At 28.3% G+C, this 21,185-nt stretch overlaps 1 protein-coding gene across 1 annotated transcript in view; it reads right to left on the bottom strand.

The window, feature by feature from the left end:
* Positions 1-21,185, bottom strand: part of LOC129969304 (A disintegrin and metalloproteinase with thrombospondin motifs like) — a gene marked incomplete in the record, with an annotated part of 118,628 nt that overhangs the window by 14,625 nt on the left and 82,818 nt on the right. The window contains 2 exon segments of the mRNA XM_056083812.1: positions 4,060-4,300; positions 7,590-7,682. Coding sequence (XP_055939787.1) covers positions 4,060-4,300; positions 7,590-7,682 — 334 coding nt within the window.

Genomic DNA, 21,185 nt, shown 5'->3' with positions numbered 1-21,185 from the left:
AGGACTAGAAGTAACAAAACGTATCTTTTATGAACTTTAGGGGATCTGATAAAAATAAGGGACATGCATAGTAAAATGAACATAACGGCGTAAGATTTCTAAAGTAGTATGAATTATATCTATCAAAATGTGAAGCTTAAAAGTACTTTTCTAAAGAGGCCATTATGAGCAAGTTATATAAAATATTTAATTAAAATTTTAGGAACGATTAATCCCAGTGAACCAGTTGGTAGGAAGGACGTGATCACCCAGGATGATTAGAGATACTGATTAATACTTTTAATAACATGGATATAATGTTATAATATAGATATTATAACATTATATCCATGAAAAAGCTGTACTTCTACCTAAAAAAAAGGAAGCAATATCACATTGAATTTCTAATTATTCAAAAATCTAAACAACTGCATTGGTTTCTAAACACATATTTATCAAACAGTATGATGATCAAGGCATTTTCTATTTAAACACTTTTTATAAATTGCCAATATTATTTAAAATAGTAATGGAACTTAAGATCTTCTTACGATAGATATGGTTTTTATTTTTTTACACAGGAGTAGGAAAAGGATGTAACATCGATATATGTAAAAGGATAAAGAATATAAAGTCAAATACAAAGAAAAAATATATTTATTTACAACTACTATATAGAAATAAGATTCCACGTACATTTCAGAGCCACATAAATCGACAAAAGTAACAACGCACATGCCTTTGAATCAATTTTAAAATAATTGCACTCTAGCATTAAAAACTGCAATTGTCCCTCCATTCGTTTCCTTGAAGAGGAAATCTAAACACAAGACAACAGACCTATAATGCCAATCAGCATGGTTGAATTTACATAAACTTTTATCTGTCGCCAACGCCTGAATCGAACTGATACTAAATACCCAACCTAATATTGAATTTGAATAAAAGTGTGCTTTTTCATCTTTTACTAAAATTTATTTGTTGGGCGATATTTCTTGGTAATTCAAAATTAAACTAAATGCAAAAAAGTCTCAAAATGTAATACAAAAATTAACTGAATATCAAATTTCGAAAAATATGCTTTTTTTCCCCTCATTTTAAAATATGAGCGTTGATGACATAATCGAGACTCGATACTGTTTCTTATGCTGGGTCGTATTTATTTAGAGAGATGGATAAAGTATATATAATTGTTATTAATTATATTATGAAATTTCAGGATAACTAGCATATCTTCATTTTGGTTTGTTTGTTTGGTTGGTTTACTGGCGCAAGAAATCTACGTTTTGGATAGATAGATATATAGGGTGTTCATTAATTATTGTCGGGGTTTCCGTACCTCATAACTTTCGAATAAAAAATATTACGCAAAAACCGATTACGTATTCGTAAATTACAACTCAAAGAATTTTATTAATGATATTAAAGTGTAAAGCTTGCACAATTTGCACTTTGTAGGCATTCAGCTGAAGGCGATTATGTATTCGTAAATTCGCTGAACAAATTTTGACTCGAATTGAGGATGATGAAAATTACCTTCGGAAATGGTTCTTCAGTGACGAATCCACTTTTCATGTGTCAGAAAAAGTGAATAAACATAACTGTAGAATATGGGGCTCGGAAAACCCGCACGATTATCAAAAGTCAACATTTGTTCAGTGAATTTACGAATACATAATCGCCTTCAGCTGAATGCCTACAAAGTGCAAATTGTGCAAGCTTTACACTTTAATATCATTAATAAAATTCTTTGAGTTGTAATTTACGAATACGTAATCGGTTTTTGCGTAATATTTTTTATTCGAAAGTTATGAGGTACGGAAACCCCGACAATAATTAATGAACACCCTATATATTATATATATATAAAGTTAATAATGAGATAAATTTCCGACGTTTATTAAAAAAAAAAGAATTGCTGACTAACCAAACTGAAATATTGCCATTTTTGTTTGCCTTGCTTTGGAGAAAAATATAAGTAGCCTATTTAAAAGTACGCTTTGAATGAGAATTACAGCTAGTTACTCTACTTATTCATTTGATTAATCCAATTTGAAAAGAAAATGTTAGAATAAGAACTTTTTAACTAGAATAACTTCACAAACGTGGATTTCCGGTAGGTTTTTTCTTGAGTCATACGATAAAGGCCGCAGACTATGACCCATTACAAAAGTTTTACGAAGCGGGTTAATGAGTTCGAGAAATTTTTGTTTTCCCCCTATTTCTCGCCAATCACAAGATTGCGCGCAATTTGGTGGTCAAGACAAATCGTCCATCAGACCCTTGAGGTGGTTGCCCCATTTCTGCCAATAACGTGGACACTCTCGCCTTGACATGATATGCTCGACACGTTTGGCTTCCGGATCGAATTGGTGAAAGTGTAACATTTCCTTGCTCTGGATTATGGGTTACTTTTCATCTTCTTGGATTAAAAACAACTATTTCTCTGGATAGAATTTCATAGAAATGTATGTTATCGTGTGAATTGATACCACTGTGAAAATCACTATTTACATAGGCTTGGGAAATTGAGACATTTTGACAAAAGTACTACAGTTTCAAAACTTTATTTGTGTGTTAATCTTTTACTGGTCACAATTCAAAATTTATTTCTTATGAATTTGAAAACCTGTGTTTCAAGGTAAATAGACATATATATATTTTCTCCCCTAGATAGATGATATAGTTACTTCAAAAGTGTGAAATAAGGGAGAAATATTTTCATTTGTGGGACTTTATCTTTTTTTAATTCTTTGTGGTGGAATGAAGATCATTATGATCCATGCAATGGAAGCAACAGGACCTATGTTTTCTGGAACACTGATGATCACATTTCACACAAAACAAACACAAAACACGAAAAGACAAGACATTAACCGCGCACGACTTTACAGAACAGCATCACATCTCCTTATAATTACAATCGCAGTGCACCATGGGATGCGTACTTAAATAGATATTGCCATCTTTTATCCATAAAAGAAGATAGAGCTACACCTTTGCCAACTGCTACACCTTTATATTTTTTTCATCTTTATATTTCTCGTATAACGCAATCTTTGCATTAACATTTCTATGCATCTCATAACATAATGTTATTCGCTTCTTTCTTATAGCAGACATTTACTTTCTATTGGCTTAATGCACTCAAATCATAGCGCAATCATTTTTTCTTATATAACTTTTTATTTCATTTATAATGTAGTTTTCTCTTCCTTTTGATGAAATTCACCTTCATTTAAAACAAACCACTTAAGATCCATCAAAGAAGTAAGCTGCATTGTTCATGTGTTGCCGTAATGTTCTTATCCCCCCCCCCATCAAAGGGAATAAAATTTGCTGTCGGCTGATCGATGCCCGATTCCATCCTCTCGTATCTAAAAATGTTCTTTATAGTACCCAAAAAATGAAATATTTTTTCTAGTCCAGGTTCATCCAATATTTTTGCACTATAAGACTTGAAAAACCAGTGGGAGTGGTCTTCACAAAACTTTCTCGTATATTCTCTAATCAACTTGTCATACCAGAGAACGCATTGCAGGGCATTGGCGTGCAATAATTATGAAATATTATCTTTTGGCTTGAATTTAGCACTTTTACTAAATCTATCGCGTCATTTTTGGCGAATAATCCCTGGGATGCGTTAATGGTACCCAAAAAACGAATTACTGTTTAAAGCAAGTTTTTCTGAACCGATTGAAACAGAAATTTAATATAAAACTACATTTGTAATTACAAAATTCCATGACAAATTTCATATATTTAAATCATTGCGTTTTTTAATTATCGCGTTTAAGTGCTTCTGAAATTAGAGATCGACATTTCATATTTCTGATATAAATCATAATTTTTTATATTTTTTGAAATAAAGCCAAAATAAAAACGTTCTTATTAAAAACTAATTCTAAAACAGAACATTTTTTTTTCACTGCAAACGTTGAAGAAACTGACGCAGCACTCATGGTCAGTAGTTTCGCTGCTCCAGATGCAACTTAGCAACCTATATGGGATCGAGGTCCATAATTTGAAAACTTTTGATTTAGAATTATAATTATAACAAGAAACAGAGTATTTACTTACGGTAATCTGAATGATTATCTTTGAAGACTTGTGGTACTTTTTTCTTGTAGATTATATGCTTTCCTTTATTGCCTTTTGAATAAGTAGTATTTGGCTTTCGAGGCTGAGAGTAGTTCATCCTTTTTAGTTCCTCTACTTCGTCTTCATCTAGAAACATTTCATCATCAACAAATTCTTCGTCATACTTTGTCAGTTGTGGTGGCACAGGTTGTATGACAAGTTCATTTCCTATCGTGCCCTCCTACGAAATAAATTGGATTATTATTAAATTCATTATTTTTTTCATATATGAAAAATAAACATTCAAATTTATTTTGTATTTTAAATTTTATGTGTTGAAAAAAGGTTTTAAAAAATGGATTCAATTCCTTCATTTACAAATATAATGCTAACAACAAGTATTCATTTTACTGCTATTTTTAAAATATTATAGTTGTAATCAATGGAGGTGTCAGTAGTCTAGCAAGAAAAAAATGATATGACTGGTAAATATGAACCAGAGAAAAAGTTAAGATTCTTAACCAGCTTTATTCAAAAACTGATAAAGAAATGACTGCCTTAACACCAAATTGCTGGCTTCCGGTTATTTTCTCAGTATTCCCCCCAAGCAAAACACATGGGAAGTAGTTCTTCCTGAAATTCTGCTAGGATGGTGACCTTCATTCCATATATTGGACCGAAATCAGATTCCTGCCTTGGTACCCGAAACTATATTTCCCCTTTATCACGAATCTTTGATTCTTGGCTAGATATGCTGGACAAAATGGACTAATATACTAGATTCAATATCACTAAATTTTTACGATTTTGCTTAAGAAATATTGGCAATTAAAATTCAAATCGGTAGCTTTTAGAAATCTGTGGCCAACCATGACACCGCTGTTTGATAAAATTCATCTAGCCCGGCATCTTACGATAATAAAAAATATACATTAAATGCAAACATATTTTAGCAGATATATGAAAGGATAGAAGAAATTTGAAATTTTAAAACTTTCATTTATTTCATCAAGGGAGGCATAATTTATTTACAAAGAATAAGCGGAAATAAATACGTCAGTCTACATCCCGATACAACAGCAGAAGAGACCAAAAAATTTCCCTACACTGATTTTACTATGAGATTTTTATGGGGATTTCTCTGTCACTTGTAGTCTTAGGAAACGGAACTATAGGTATTTTTAAAAGAATGTTACGAACAATTAAGGATTTTTATTCCTTCACTTAGAGCTTGGGAAAATGCTGAAGTGAGAAGTTTTATAGAGCACATGTTTAATTAATTAAATAAAAAAGTAGGAATTTGATCAGAAAACAATTTTAGAATGAAGTTAATATAGACTAAATTAAGATAAAAATTTGGTTTTAAATTAAATTAAAAGATATCATTACATACACATGTTTTTATTAATACGAAATTATAAAACTTTAAATATTATTTATTGAAACTTAAAAATCTTCTGCTTAAATACAAAATTACTTTAACAGTGCATTGGGTTGATATTCAAGACTATTAAGTTTGCCTAATATTACATCGCTTAACTTTTCCTGTACTTTTAGTTTCAATTTAACTACTACAGCTTCCTTGAATTGGTCAGAAAAAAAAGTGCACTTCTTTTAATTATCTTTTTTGTTGTGTTAATTAACTAGAATATTAATATAAGATTTAGATAAAATTGATGATCATTCAGGGGAATGACAGGTAGTAATGACTGGGTGTAAAACTTCAGGTAGGTTTCTTAGCGGTTTAGATTGACAAGTAGACATTAATATTTTTATATTCAAGAAAATTATTATAAAATAAAAAGGGGAATTCATTAAATTATTTGTATGAGCTTGTATTAAATTATTTAAACGAGCTTGCATTTTTGTATTTAACAATCAGAAAAGTAATTTCTGAATATTTCAAATACTTATAAAGAGTTTTTAATTTTGCATCAACTTTTACTTGTTAATTCAAACTATAATTTTACTTTATTTTCTTCCATTACTGTTTAGAATTTTCTTATAGCTAATGAGAATTTATAACATTTAACATATGTCATTTTTTCAAAAATATTCATTAGTTTTCTCATTTGATAATAAGAGATTTTAAATATGTTTAATAAATAGAAAATATAATACTTTAAAATCCATATTGTCTTACAACTTAAGACAGTAAGAACCTAGTGACAGAGTCTTTTTAATAATAACAGCAAATTGATTCGAGACTATTTCGAAATATGGTTTCATCCAGTAGCAATTATTAAAAAGAATTGTCAAATGGCTTATTTTTATTATAGTGGACCACGGCAATAATATAACAATAACGCTTTTAAGATTATGAAGAGTTAAGAAATTTGATATTAGAGTTCTACATTTCAAAAAATTTCTGAATTCTTTTAGTGTTAGCAGAATATTACTTTTAAAAGACGATATTACTTTTTTTTTTTTCTTTTTTTTTTAATGTTGTGTTTTACAACTAAGTGAATGATGTGAAATTTTTTTAACTGTTAGCATCAACAAAATTACTAGAGAAATATACTTACAACACTTAATATATTTATACACTAAAGAAATATTTGATATAGATTAAACACTTTTTATGTTTCTGTGCTTGTAGTGATTGTGTTTCTGATACTTCTTGATCTGGCATATTCTAATCAAATCCACGAGTGAAAGGCTCTTGATAAAATGGAAATAATATATTTTGTTTGATTATGACTTTGGATTACCTAGACAGTACGTGAGGGCAGAAATTTAATTTAGATTTATCCTGAACCAATCAGGGAGGATTCCGGATTGATTTCCTGGATACCGATTTAGAACTTTGTTCCACTAGAAAAAAAATCGAAAAACTCCAGAAATCAGCCAATGGCTAAGAGTACATCCTAAAGTCAGAACATAACTTTCTTCTGATTTACATTCTTTCAGGTGTGTCATGCTATGCTTTAATTCATTAATCCATCGGTGGGTTTTAATTATAATAATAGACATTATTTTATGCATATAAATTCATATTTCAAATTAATTTTAACATCTTATGGAGCATTAAAACAATAACATTTTCCAATACGTATATATTCGATTCACTTATTGACTGTTGATGGCAATTATGTCTAGTCTATATAGTTTACATGTATTTAAGATAAATTTAGATATTATTGTGTGCGCAATGTTTGCAGGACTCTTCAACTCAATAATGTATTCAAAACTTTAATAATGTCTTAAGTTTTTTTGCATTAAAATATTATTTTTCTTTACTTTTTTATTTACCAATTTTATAACAATCTGAATAAAATCCATCAAAGTAAATCGTGCTTGAATGCATATCATATTCCATTACCCCAGATTCTTGGAAATTGAAGTTTATCTAAATTGAAATAAACTGGTGTAGAGGAAATGAAAACAAAATCACCGGAACGATCAAACTGCCATCAAGATACCATGGTCAAAATGAGAGAAGGTGATAAAGGTTAATGAAGGGGTTAATCCAATTGTTTTCATAAATAAAAAAGACGACAACAACAGTTTCAAAGAAAAATATCACTTACCATTTCCAACTGGCCATTGTCTCCATTCCTCATAAGTATGGCAGCCATTTGTTTTTCGTCGTGATACGTCGTGCCTAAATCTGTTGGATTCTCCTGTCAAGTAGAAAATAAAAGCATTCTAAACTTTATGAAAAAAAGTTATGCATAAAAAGCACTGATTATTGAATGAAGTTGGCAACATATTGTTTTTGTGGAAAAAGTCAAGTTAAAAAAGCATTCATAGTGGTTTGCTATTAAGGAAGCTCTAGAAACCTGTATATTTGGCAAGCGAAAAACACGCTCTGGAAATTATTTCAAACTAACTTTCGAATATATGCGATTCTTGAAGTTTTTAACATTGCAGGAGCTTGCTATATTGTTCACAAGAGAGTATCAAGCTCCTATACTGATGGATGATACAATTTTTTTTGTATATGTTACCGTTAAAGTATGAAATCCGTTATTTTATAGAATACCTAGTTATTCCATGAAATAACTGATCGTGTCCGTTAAAGTGTAAAACTCTCTTGTATTTCATGGTTTAACTAGTTATTTCATAGAATAACGATCTGAAGCCCGTTAAAGTGTAAAATAATCTATATCATATATCTCGCACGACAAATACATTTACCTTCCACCCCTACTGCATTTATGTTTGTTTTTTTTGTTTGTTTTAGAAATAATGTTCTTTGTAATTCCAAGTGTCATTTTAGTAATCCTTGTTGTAACAAATGCTTTTATGGTACGTTTCCATAAATACCATTTATACGCTGCATAAATTAGATAAATTGCTTCTTTTTCATTTTAATTGTCTATCATTAGTTTAATTTCGTTTTAGATAAATTGTTTATTTTACACTTTAACTGTCTCTCATTAGTTAATTTATAGAATACCTAGTTATTTCATAGAATAACTAGTTAAAGTGTCAAGTTAATAATATATTACACACTTTAACGGACACGATCAGTTATTTCAAGGAATAACTAGGTATTCTATGAAATAACTGCATTATATACTTTAACGGTAACATATATATGTAGTGGCGGATTTTGTGGATTTAAGTAGTATACATTATAAGGCCTCTTTTTTAAATAAATTATCCGTTACTTTTCCCATTGACATTTTAATAAATTATTTTAGATGAATTTTTTTACTTTAATAATTTTTTGTGAAAAGGTGTTTTATTTATTTATTAATTTTGACGTAGTATTACTCATTTCCCATATAAATATCCATATTTACATACAAAATTATTTAAATAGACACTGAGGTTTATAAATGTTTTTATAAAGATTAGGAATGCTCTGTAGCAGGGCCAATTATACTTTACAAAAGGTTTATATTCTCTTAATACTGCAAATTTCATATCTTTATATCCGTTATTTGTAAATTAGGCTAATAAGATGTTTTAAGCGACCTGCCTACTACTCCGTACCAGTTCAGAAGATATAGTTAGTTATCTTGTAGGAAATCTGCCAAGTATGAGCATGATGACAAACGATTTTAGCTGCTTTCTCATATAGATTTCAAAAGTTGATTTTCAGATAGACATTTTCAAATATATAAAAAAAACTGAAAATATGATAAAGGCATTGATTATTTACAGAGTTTATTCAGAAAACGGTTTTATAATTATACATAGACTGACTGCTAAAGAAGTATTTATTTTTACATTTCCTGGTATGACCACCATTTATTTTTTACTATTATGAAATATTAACATTGTGTTAACCCACGATAACCAGCCCTACTCAACAGGATGTAAGACATAAAAGGTCACCTGAAAGAGATAATAAGAAAGATTGCAATATCCTTGACAAGCGAAAACCAACTTTTAGTCATTTAGATGACACTTAATTCCTTTTTCTGTATGTGTGTTTACCAATGTGTGCTCATGTATTAAAATAAAAAAAAGAAGAGATTGCTGCTGATTTCCTAGTTTGCCAACTGTTAAATGTACGGTATGAAATAGAGTGACATTCTTGATTCATATAATTTACATAAAAATGCCTTTTCATTATGCTAATTAGAATTACAAAAGTTGTTAGAAAACATTTTTAGACCCTTTTCAGTGAATGTCGTGATTGTATTGTCACAGAAAATGATGCATCATTTTAACATTCTATCTTAAATATTATAATAGCTGCAGAATGCATAAAAGTTTTAGATTAACTTTAAGGTAATGAAAATCAATCGTAATTTGAAGTCATTGAATCGTTCATGTGTGAAGCCATAAAGCAATAATTTAAATAAAGTACACTCATTCATTTTCTATATTTATAGTCAGAGACAATTCAAACTTAAGGTAAGAGGCGATCTGAAGTGCCTGACGTTATTAACTCTGTAATCTACACTACCAATACTGAAAGGCCCTCAAATGGTAAAAAAACATATAAGCTTTTTTTCTATTGGAGACTTTACTTTAAAAAAATTTGGAAATTGAATTTTGCTATTAATGGTAATATTTCCTATTTTTAGTCAAAAAATAAATTATTTAAATTATTTTTAATTAATTAAAGATAAAAACCTAAACCCCAATATTAACCTCGATAAAATAATTAATGAGTTTGTTTTCATTAGAGTTAAAAACAGAGTTTAAAAAAATCGAGCCATAAAAATAAAGTATATTGAATAATTAACAAACACGCATGTTAATTAGTTCGCCATTTATAAGGCATAATTTCATATTACGCAATGTATAACGTCAAATATCATCGATTATCATATTTTTTTTTATTTAACCGGATTAAAAAGGAATAAAAAGTAATGCGCAACAATAAAAAAAATTATCATTTTTTTTCATTAGAGTAAAGCATATAATTCTGCTAAGAAAATGATCAATCCTATAACTAGGAAAAAAAATAGGTTGGCAGAAACAATAAAAAAAGGGCCATTTATTATCTGTTGCTCCAGGGGTCCCCAAGTACACTATTTATGGCCCTGGATATCTCCGCTAGGTACTATCTCCACAAGTTAAATAATCTTCAATATGTCCTTAATGTACTTAAATATCATGGTCACATTTATTTTAAATTTATTTGTTAACATATTCAAATCGATATTCAATATATTTTAATTTTGCATTTAAAATGACGGCAATCGTATTTTATGGGGTTCTTTTAGTTCCCGTAGAGCGCATAAAATGCTCACCATTGTTCAGATTATATTGTATATCAATAATTAAATATGGTTGAGCCGCATTATGCGGTTCCCCTTCATATAGATAACAATACCAAGTTACTAGTGCTTTATGGTATTGATGGCTAATTAATTTTACTATCTACATTTTATTTCATAAGTGACCATATATTACGTAATTCGCCTTAAAAAAAAGTCAAATCAGAATTTTCATTCAGATTCAGCACTGGAACAAAATATTTGTTCTCCTGTCTATTGTTATGTGTTTTCCATTGATGATTTAGGTGCTTTTATTAGCCTGCGCCTTAATTAGGCGCTTTAATTAACCTGTACTCTTGACTTTAGTCGAGTACTCATACAGCATTGAGAGCCTTTTGTGCTTATATAATAAAAAAAAATCAAATTTAAATTTTGAACTTTTTTTATTGAATAATTATATTGTCGGGGCTGGTTCGTGAGTGCTTTCAATAAATATTAGGCAAATAGAAAACTTAACAAATTTATTGCAGATTCTTTCGAGTTACTCTGCTCAGTAACTCCTTCTCCTTCAAGAGCAAACACTCGAATGACATCACTCCTTTAATTACACTCGCGCTAGTTGCCTAGCGCCATCTATGAACGTTTATTTCCTAACGCTTCAAAATCCAATCACTACATATATCTTGAATCATATACAGTTGTATAATTTAGATTTCAAAGCAACATATAAAATTTCATTTATCTAGCTCATTGTGTTTTTGAATTTTTGCATTTGCTTAAAAACAAACCGAAGTATAAGTATTGTTAGACATCTACGAATTTGGACCGAAATTTGAAACAGATTAATAATTCTAGCAAAATATCCATAAACTAAATAATCATATATTAGCTATATGCTTTAGATTTATCGCATTGAGATGAACACGGATAGCAGAAAAATGAATCCTTGACGAATTCTGTTTAAATTTTGGTAAAAAAAAAAATTTACAATTTCATAGAACAACAATCAAATTGGAATAAAATTTCGTTTTCTTAAGGGGGGTGGGGTCCAGGGGATGCGTAAAACACACATTTTTATCAGAACAAAACGTTTTTGGCGATTATAATACTTTCTCCTTGCACATATTTCGTTTTAATAAACATGAGTTTATTATAAAACTGGTGCAGCCATTCCATGTTAAAGGAGGAAGGGGGGGGGGGAAGGAAAATGACTCATGTTTCAAGTCATGCTTTGTGACTTGTCATATCCCCCTTCATTGTATCATTCCATTATTCACAATGTATACGCTGTCATAAAAGGACGTCAGAACTGCACAGAGCTTTAAAGGAGATATCTTCAGATTCCTAAATTGATAAAAGTGGGTAGCAATTTTGCAGTGGGACGTGTCTTATCTTAAAAATTAATTCTTCTTTTAGAAAGAGCTTTTATGTTACTGTACACGGAAAAAAAACATGCGACAGTAGAGATAACTATCAGACAGTTTTCATTCTAATAGGAAGTGGGTTGGACCATCCCCCCCCTCCGTGGCTATTTTAATAAGCCCAAAAAGTAATTTATTCAAGAGAATAAAGAAAATTTGAAGCAAAAAATAGGAGCAGGAAAACGGCGTTGTTAAAAAAAATAGTTGTAGTTAATTCAAAAACCAGCTGTTTTCAACATGTCACGAAATCAATTATTCAGTTTTAGTAAGAAGGATTTCTGTTTCTTTTTCTGAATATATATATATATATATATATATATATATAATTTATTTATTTTTTTAAATTTTAGCAAAATTTTTTGAAATAAATTTAAAATGTATTTAAATGATTGGAATCTAAAGTTTCTGGAGGACCACTAGGGGAATCATTTTTCCATCTTAAGCATTAACAAAACTCTATTTTTAATTTTGATCTTTGTTTGCTAAAATAAATTTTATTAATATTCAAACATAATTCTACATTGATTTCAAGATGTAAATACTTCCATTTCTTTACCATTAAAGGCAGTAGACAAATTAATTTGTAATCAAATATATTTCTTAATGAGAAAGTCAATAATTTTGCTTCTTCACCAAAATCAAAAATTTAAATCATTCGTAGGTAATAATTTGGCATACAATCTTTACATACGTTTCTATTGTGAATATATATATGTAATGATATCTCTTGATCTAATTTAAATCCTAATTAATTTCCCACATTTTATCTTAATTCAGGCCATATTAACTTCATCATAAAATGTTCTCTTATTTCCTGATTCAATTTTCACCTTTTATTTAATTATTTTTTCACACGCACTTAATATAGCTGCTAATTTGTGCATTTCCTCACGCTCTGACTGAAGGAATAAAAATCCCTAATGCTTACATCATTCTTTTAAAAATACATAAGATTCCCTTTCCTAAGTCAAAGCATGTCAAAGAAATCCCTATCGAAATCTCATCAAAAATCACTGGAGGGAAAATTTTCGGTCTCTTTTGCTTTTGTATCGCGATGTAGACTGACACATCTTTTATCATCGTTTGTTTCTAGTACAAATTATGCCTCCCGGGATGAAATAAATCAAGGATAAATATTTCAAAAGTTTCTTCTGTTCGGTGATCTGCTAATATATAATTTATAAACGTTATAATTCTTTTCAACAAAATCGTTCCCATTTTTACTATATATGGACTTTTCTTGCTTTGAAGTAGGAGGTATTTGGAGTTAAATTCACAGTTACATATATATATTTCTTATATCAATGGCTCTGAACATTTAAACATTGCAACCCATTTTTTAGAAACCAAAAATATAATGACTAATTCATCCTTCGAGCAATAAATATTTTCCTGAGGTGGATTGCCATATAGCGCATGTTCTTTCTGAAAGATATTTTAAGACCCTAAAATAAAGGACTTCTGTGAAGGAGAAACGAAAACATTTTCTTTCATAAGTATAATTTAACAAGAAATATTTTTAATGCGTGACTTTATGAAGATAGGTCACATCATACTTTGGAAAACTTATCAACGATTTTGAAAAGTAATGAATATTGCAAGATATATGGATGAAAGTTTTCATTAAATGGGATATTTCCATTCATATAATATAAGTTTTGGACATGAAATATTTCCAAGAAAAGTTAATTTTACGTACCAAAATTCTTCGAGCAAGTGCAAATTTATTAATATTCGAAAAATCGTTTTTACAGGAAAAAATGAACATGATAGACATTAAATATTTGGCTATATGACATTTTTATTAGAAAATTTTTTAATAAATTTCATCCATTTTAGACAAGTTTGATTTTTGCTGATTTCTTCTATACAAATATGGCTTTAATCACCTTTCTTAATAATGGAAAATTTTCTGTCTTTCATGCACTACAGCATATTGCAAAAATAAGTTAATTCCCGCTACATTTCATTATTTGAAACATGTAATTAGAACTTTATCAAAAATCACAGTATAACCTTACTAAATTATTAAGATTGTTTATTACTTTAACTGAATTTCTCTTCTTTCATAATAAAAAAAATCTTTATATTCCACCAAAACTTATCAACCAAACCAATTTAGTGAAATATTTTTATCTTAAAATGACATTCTTCAAATATGAATAAATGAATAATAAAAATATAAGGAAAACATAATTAATTGAAATCAAAATTGAACATTTAATAACTAACAACTTATTCAAGTTCCCATATTTAAACTTTTCTGCATCAAATGAAAATTTTATGAATTAAATTATTTTATTAAGTTTTAATAAAATTATTTGAGATAATTTTAAAAAGATAAATTAAGTGATGCAACTAGAATTAAGTTTTTTTCCTAAAGAAATTAAAAAAAAATTTATATAAAGCATAAAATAATAACATTTAGGTAATATTTTCACTCATTAGATATCGAAAAAATTTCCCTGCAGTTGTATCAGTTAATTAACGATCAAAATAAAAAAGTAATATATTTAAATAAAGGAAAGGAAAATAATAATATAGGGAAAAAACGCAGACAACTATCTATATTTAAACATAAATACGAGAAAGGCAAACATATAATTGATTTTCAAGTCTTTAATTTTACGATGATATAGAACAAGTTATAAACAGAAATATGTATATATAAACAAGCGAAAGTTTTTGTTTTGAAGTATTTCATTTTAATCTGAATGCAGGTACATCCTAGTTGTAAAAAGCGTCTTCATACAACTCTTAATCCGAAGAAAACAAAATTGTTTGTCTATTAAGCAAGCTTAAAGTGAATATCTCTCAATTATTTACGCTTCAGTTCAGAATATTTGTACAAATTTCGTATCGCCTCGTAAATATGCTTTTCTTAGAGTGCAGCGAAGTGATAAATTGGGTAATTGTAGGTTGCGAAACTCGATCATTTGGTGCTTGTAGCTCAGGAAATTTCGAATAAAAATAGAACTTTACCATTTATGAAAATGAAGGCTTGTTTCATACAGTGTTGTTTCTATAATCTTAGCTGCAGTTCTATTGTTTTTAAGTGCATTGTTTGCTTTTTTTTCACAAAATTTTAAACAAAAGTATACGAAAAAGTAGAGCATTTCTTGATATAATTTTTATTGTAATAAGAATAGTTAAAATATCAATACAATGCTTAACTGACTTGCAACAAAAGTTAGAAAGAAATGATTATAAAGGGCGACTATATTCCCCAGAGTACAATTTAACCCCTTGACAACACATTTATTTGAAACGACTTTTGTATTTGAAGCACATTTAATTTTTTGAACATGTGAGGGCAGTAGCTTTTACGTAAGAATTCATTTATTTCTTATTATTCAGAATATATACTGCTAAATGATATTGAGATAATTTAGGCTAATTAGAATTATAAAAAAGTGGAAACATAAATTCAAATAAATACGATCATATACTTCAAATGTACCCAAAGGATTGATATAATTTTTAGAACATGAAATGGGAAGAATTGTAAAAATGATCCGAAAGCTTTATGTATTTAGGCAACTGTTTTTTTTCTTTAGTAGATACGTCGATAATTTTTTTCTATATATTTTATCTATTTCAGCGTATCTTGAAATGTATAAATCCTTTTTTTTTTCGGAGAAATTTCAGAATATTCAAAGTTAGAAATATTTATATTAAATATGCATCTACAAGAATATGAAACAAATATTCATCGTAATGATTTTAATTTCGATTATATTTTTTAAACATCAGAAATATGTATTATATGACAGAAAAAATATATTTTAAATAAGCCCATATGTTTTCTCTTTCAAATAATACTAAATATTTCTAAATGCGAATTTAAAATCTGATCATCCTTTAGATATATCCTTAATTGTATTTATTTGAAAGTCTGTTTTACCATAGAGTTTCGTTTCATTTCTATATACCAACATTATTTATAGCTAAATTCATTAGTTATACCAGTTGCGAGTATATTATATTTCAGAATATGAGATAAACATAGACCATTTTAATTTATGAGATGTAAAAATGAAAGGAATTATAGCCAAAACAACACCAGAAATAAAAGCATTTTGTGTTTTCTTTGATGGTTAATTTCAATACTTTATTTCATGCACTATTTTAGAAATCGAATTTCAATTTAGAGGTTTCTTTATTATTTCCAACCTTCTGATAGTTCTTGAAGATGGCTAAAACGTTTGTTTTGTTTGTTATTTATGCAATTGTTATCAGCAAATTTGCAGAAATTACAATTTTTAAAATGACAGGTACAAATTTACTATCAAACTAAAATTTTTAATTCAATATTTTTTTAATGCAGCAATGAGAACTTTTCAAGAAAGTTGAAAATAAAAAATGTATTTCAGTAAGTATATTAATGATATTGTACTAGGCAAAGTCTTGCCTAGAACACTTGTGTAAGTTAGTCAGTGTTATATTGCGATCTATGCCTTTAAGTTGGGAGCACATTTATTTAATATTATAAGTAATATTTTTCAAATTTCGATCGACGTATTCTACATATGTTCGATGTATATTTATAAAAGGAATTTAAAAATTTTTTTAATGCTTTTGTTTGATTTAAAAGTTAACTTTCAATACTTTTTGTGTCTCCTTAGAATTTTTCCTGAGATTACAATAATTTCTTTATTGTTATTTCGGCTTATTTTTACAATGAATAACTAATTCCAGAGCTGTCACATTATAGTTAGTGTTGATTCTTATATCATATATATTCAAGCCCCGAAATAAAATTTTGAAATACATCTGCTCTCACAAATACAAATATCTAGATAAATATTTCTCAAAATTAATAAATATTTAAGTAATTTATAAGTAGTTTATTGTAGAATACATTTTCCGCTTCAATCGATGTGCTCGTAGAGGTGGTTTTTGATAGTGAATCTGAAGTCCACCAAATGGCCATTGGAATCTAATTACTAATTTATGCCTAATGGTTTCAGTTAGTGAATCCTAAATCCATAAAATAACCATTGAAATCTAATTACTAATCTATGTCCGATGGTTTCCGATAGAAAACCCAAAAGTTACAAAATGGTCTTTGATATCTAACTGCAAATCTACAGTCATTTTCTCCAATCATAAATTTTCTAACAAATAATGTAACAAATGGCCACCAACTACAATAAATTTATTTCGGCAGGACATTTGTAGAATATTTTTAATATCATCTAACTTCTATTTCTAAAAGAATGTTGTCTATATATTAATTTTTAGATAGCCAAAAATTAGATATCGTTAGGTTAGATATGTTGTTTAAATGTTAATCGTTAGATTGCCATGGCAAAATAAATAACCTCGATCATTTTACATAAGTCACTTGAAGAATTTTATGCTCAAATCTTATAACTCGTTATACACTTATATCTCGTTCCACGTATCAGAAATCATAATATGTATAACTTAAAGCTCAGTTAAATTTATCTTTTGAAGTCACTCGATATTTAATTTGAAGCGGATTTCTTGCGGAAATGATGTGTTTAATTTAAAATAGAAATGTGGTGAAAGATAACGTCTCAGCGCCGCTATAGTTATTTAAAGTATAATGATATCGATGGTGATACCTAAGGAATTATCATAGAACCAAATTTACACTATATTAATGAAAAAGAATTCAATGGTGACAGATTGATGTATGTTAAGACCACAAATAGGGAGGTTATTTGTTGGAAATGGATTTCATTTTTATTTTTCCTGTCCTAAAATCAAGATTTTGCCCTGAGGAACTCTAGTGAATTATTAAATTCAGCAAATTAAATCTAAATGCTGCTTAAAATAAACTCAATTTGATTCTGTTTCTCTCATTTCTAAATTTATTATTATTCCATTAGTTTTACATAGAATTTCATTATTATTTTATTCCAATGTTTATGGATAAAATTGGACAATGACAATAGATTACTTCAGAGTTCAATAGATTCATTTTATTCTTTATTTATTATGAAATATTATTTGAATCGTTTCATTATTTTCAAATAAATGGACTTTTATGATTTGTCACTCAGAACAGAAAGATTATTTATTTGCCATTTTTGATGCAAATTCTTTATTATTTGCCATTTTTGATGCAAATTCTTTATTAAGTGCCATTGTTTAGAGACCATTGTCTTATATTACAGAATAGTGGATGACATAAAAATAGACAATTTAAATTATTTTTACCCTTTTATGTTTTTATTAATTATATTTAATATATTTACTTATTTATATTTCAAGTTGCTTCATCGATTGCTAAATTAGAGACTACGAAACAATTTTAATGCTACGCTTCACTAAGTACTAATCGATGGCCATTGTTGTTGAAAACTACTTCTCACTATTTATTTCAATTACACGATACTGTCTGTAGTTACATTGTTAAACTATCTGCTTCTTCGCTTGAATGATGATGGCTAGAGCTATAATCGAATCTCAGTTCAAATAAAATAAAATAAAAATTTCTACTACTAATACAGATGAATGTGTATGTGTGTTAGCACTCTACAGGCCAAACCATTTGACATACCGATACAAACTTTAGCACATCTGTACCTTGGTGGGTAAAAATGTGTATCTTAAAACAATTTTTTTGAAATTTTAATTCATTAAGAATTAAACAGAATTTTATTGTTTTTTCGCTATAACTTCCGAAAACATTATCATACAAAAATGAATTGTACAACTTTTCAGAATTTTGAAAAAATTGTCGTTTTAGTAATACCAATTTAATAGCCATGTAAACTTTTGTTGAATTTTGGCAATTAAAATTTTTTTTGTCTAATTTCAAAAAATAGATTGCATTTTTATCTCAAAGTTTAAAACTTTTCATTATTTTATCAACTATCTGAATGCATGATTTTCTTCCGTTGTTGAAAGTTAAAAACAATTTTGATTAATATATGTATAGTTTACGAGACAGAAAAAAAAAATGAAGTTACAATACTGCGAGATTTAAAAGATAGATGATCAGTCCATTTGCGCTTTTATAATTCTATGATGCTATGAGATTGGTTTGTATTAGAAAGGTTTATGTATAAAATGAACACATCCTATGCAAGTCAATCAAAATAAAATTTTTAATGTGTAGTAAATTGGAGAAATCGTTTATATGAAGCTGTAGCTAAAGGATAAAATAAATCTGGAAAACTCCGTCGAGCCAACTTATCGCCAAATGCAATTAATAATAAAATGAAATCATTTTTTCATATTTTCAAGTAATAAAACTAGTTATTACTTGAACTTTATTACTAGTTCACTAGTAATAAAATAAAATCATCATTATTTTATGTTTTTAGGATAAAATGTTTGACTTTTGGCTCTAATATTTTGAGGAGGGGTATATTTTAATTCCCTTTTTTTCAAACATTCCCCCATTCTCCAACAACCTTCCTTCCTTACTGTCAGAAAATAAAATGGAAATTAAAATGCTACGTTAACACTTTAATATGAATGAGAATGCTTTCAGTGCGTTGAATATATGCCTTCCTTACTGTTAGAAGATAAAAGGAAACTTAAAATGCTACGTTAACACTTTAATATGAATGAATATGATGCTGATTCAATGCGCTGAATATATGCCTTCATCACTGTCAGAAGATAAAAGGAAACTTAAAATGCTACGTTAACACTTTAATATGAATGAATATGATGCTGATTCAATGCGCTGAATATATGCCTTCATCACTGTCAGAAGATAAAAGGAAACTTAAAATGCTACGTTAACACTTTAATATGAATGAATATGATGCTGATTCAATGCGCTGAATATATGCCTTCATCACTGTCAGAAGATAAAAGGAAACTTAAAATGCTACGTTAACACTTTAATATGAATGAATATGATGCTGATTCAATGCGCTGAATATATGCCTTCATCACTGTCAGAAGATAAAAGGAAACTTAAAATGCTACGTTAACACTTTAATATGAATGAATATGATGCTGATTCAATGCGCTGAATATATGCCTTCATCACTGTCAGAAGATAAAAGGAAACTTAAAATGCTACGTTAACACTTTAATATGAATGAATATGATGCTGATTCAATGCGCTGAATATATGCCTTCATCACTGTCAGAAGATAAAAGGAAACTTAAAATGCTACGTTAACACTTTAATATGATTGAATATGATGCTGATTCAATGCGCTGAATATATGCCTTCATCACTGTCAGAAGATAAAAGGAAACTTAAAATGCTACGTTAACACTTTAATATGATTGAATATGCTGATTCAATGCGTTGAATATATGTCTTCATTACTGTCAGAAGATAAAAGGAAACTTTAAATGCTACATTAACACTTTAATATGAATGAATACGCTGATTCAATGGGCTAAATATGTGCGTTTATTATAAACTTAGCAACTAACTTTAAATTAATTTCGGACGAATAAATCATAATTAGAAGAATATATATGTTTTGAATGGCAAGACCTTGCATTATCATTTGAGATTGACTGAAGCAGTCTCAATGTGAAATTTTTAAATTAGATATTTCATTTAAAGAAGTCAGTTGCAAAAGTTTAGAGCATTAACGATTTGGTGCAATAGCTGTTAGAAGTATTGAAAAGCATATACGTAGTATACTATCACCGTCGTAACTAGTCACGAATTAAGAAATACAAGTTTCAGATGAATACATATTCTTTAATAAAAACATATTAAAAAGATATTTGAACAATAATTAATAAGTTTGGGAAAAATATATATATGTAATAGATTTCTTAAATTATTTCAAGTGTAATTATAGCACACTATGCTAAAAAAATTCGACGTTAGCTAGAATTTCAAGGTTTCTAACTATTTTATTACTGAAAATAAAAAGTCATTTTATATTAAATCTGTAGCATTTCTTACATTGACATATGACTTCTTTCCATTATTTATTTTAAATTTAGACATGAAATCTTAATTTTGTAGATTCACTACTAGGAGCATTGCGATAAGCCATAGATAATAACTTACAATTTAATAAATGGAAAAAAAAAATTCTACAACTCTAGATTTCTATTTTCAATCGAAATCTTGTTGTAAATATTCTACATGTTGCCTGATATCTCACAAGATTTA

The sequence above is a fragment of the Argiope bruennichi genome, chromosome 5, assembly GCF_947563725.1.
Source record: "Argiope bruennichi chromosome 5, qqArgBrue1.1, whole genome shotgun sequence".
Taxonomy (NCBI): Eukaryota; Metazoa; Arthropoda; class Arachnida; order Araneae; family Araneidae; genus Argiope; species Argiope bruennichi.
This window is presented reverse-complemented; position numbering and strand designations above follow the sequence as displayed.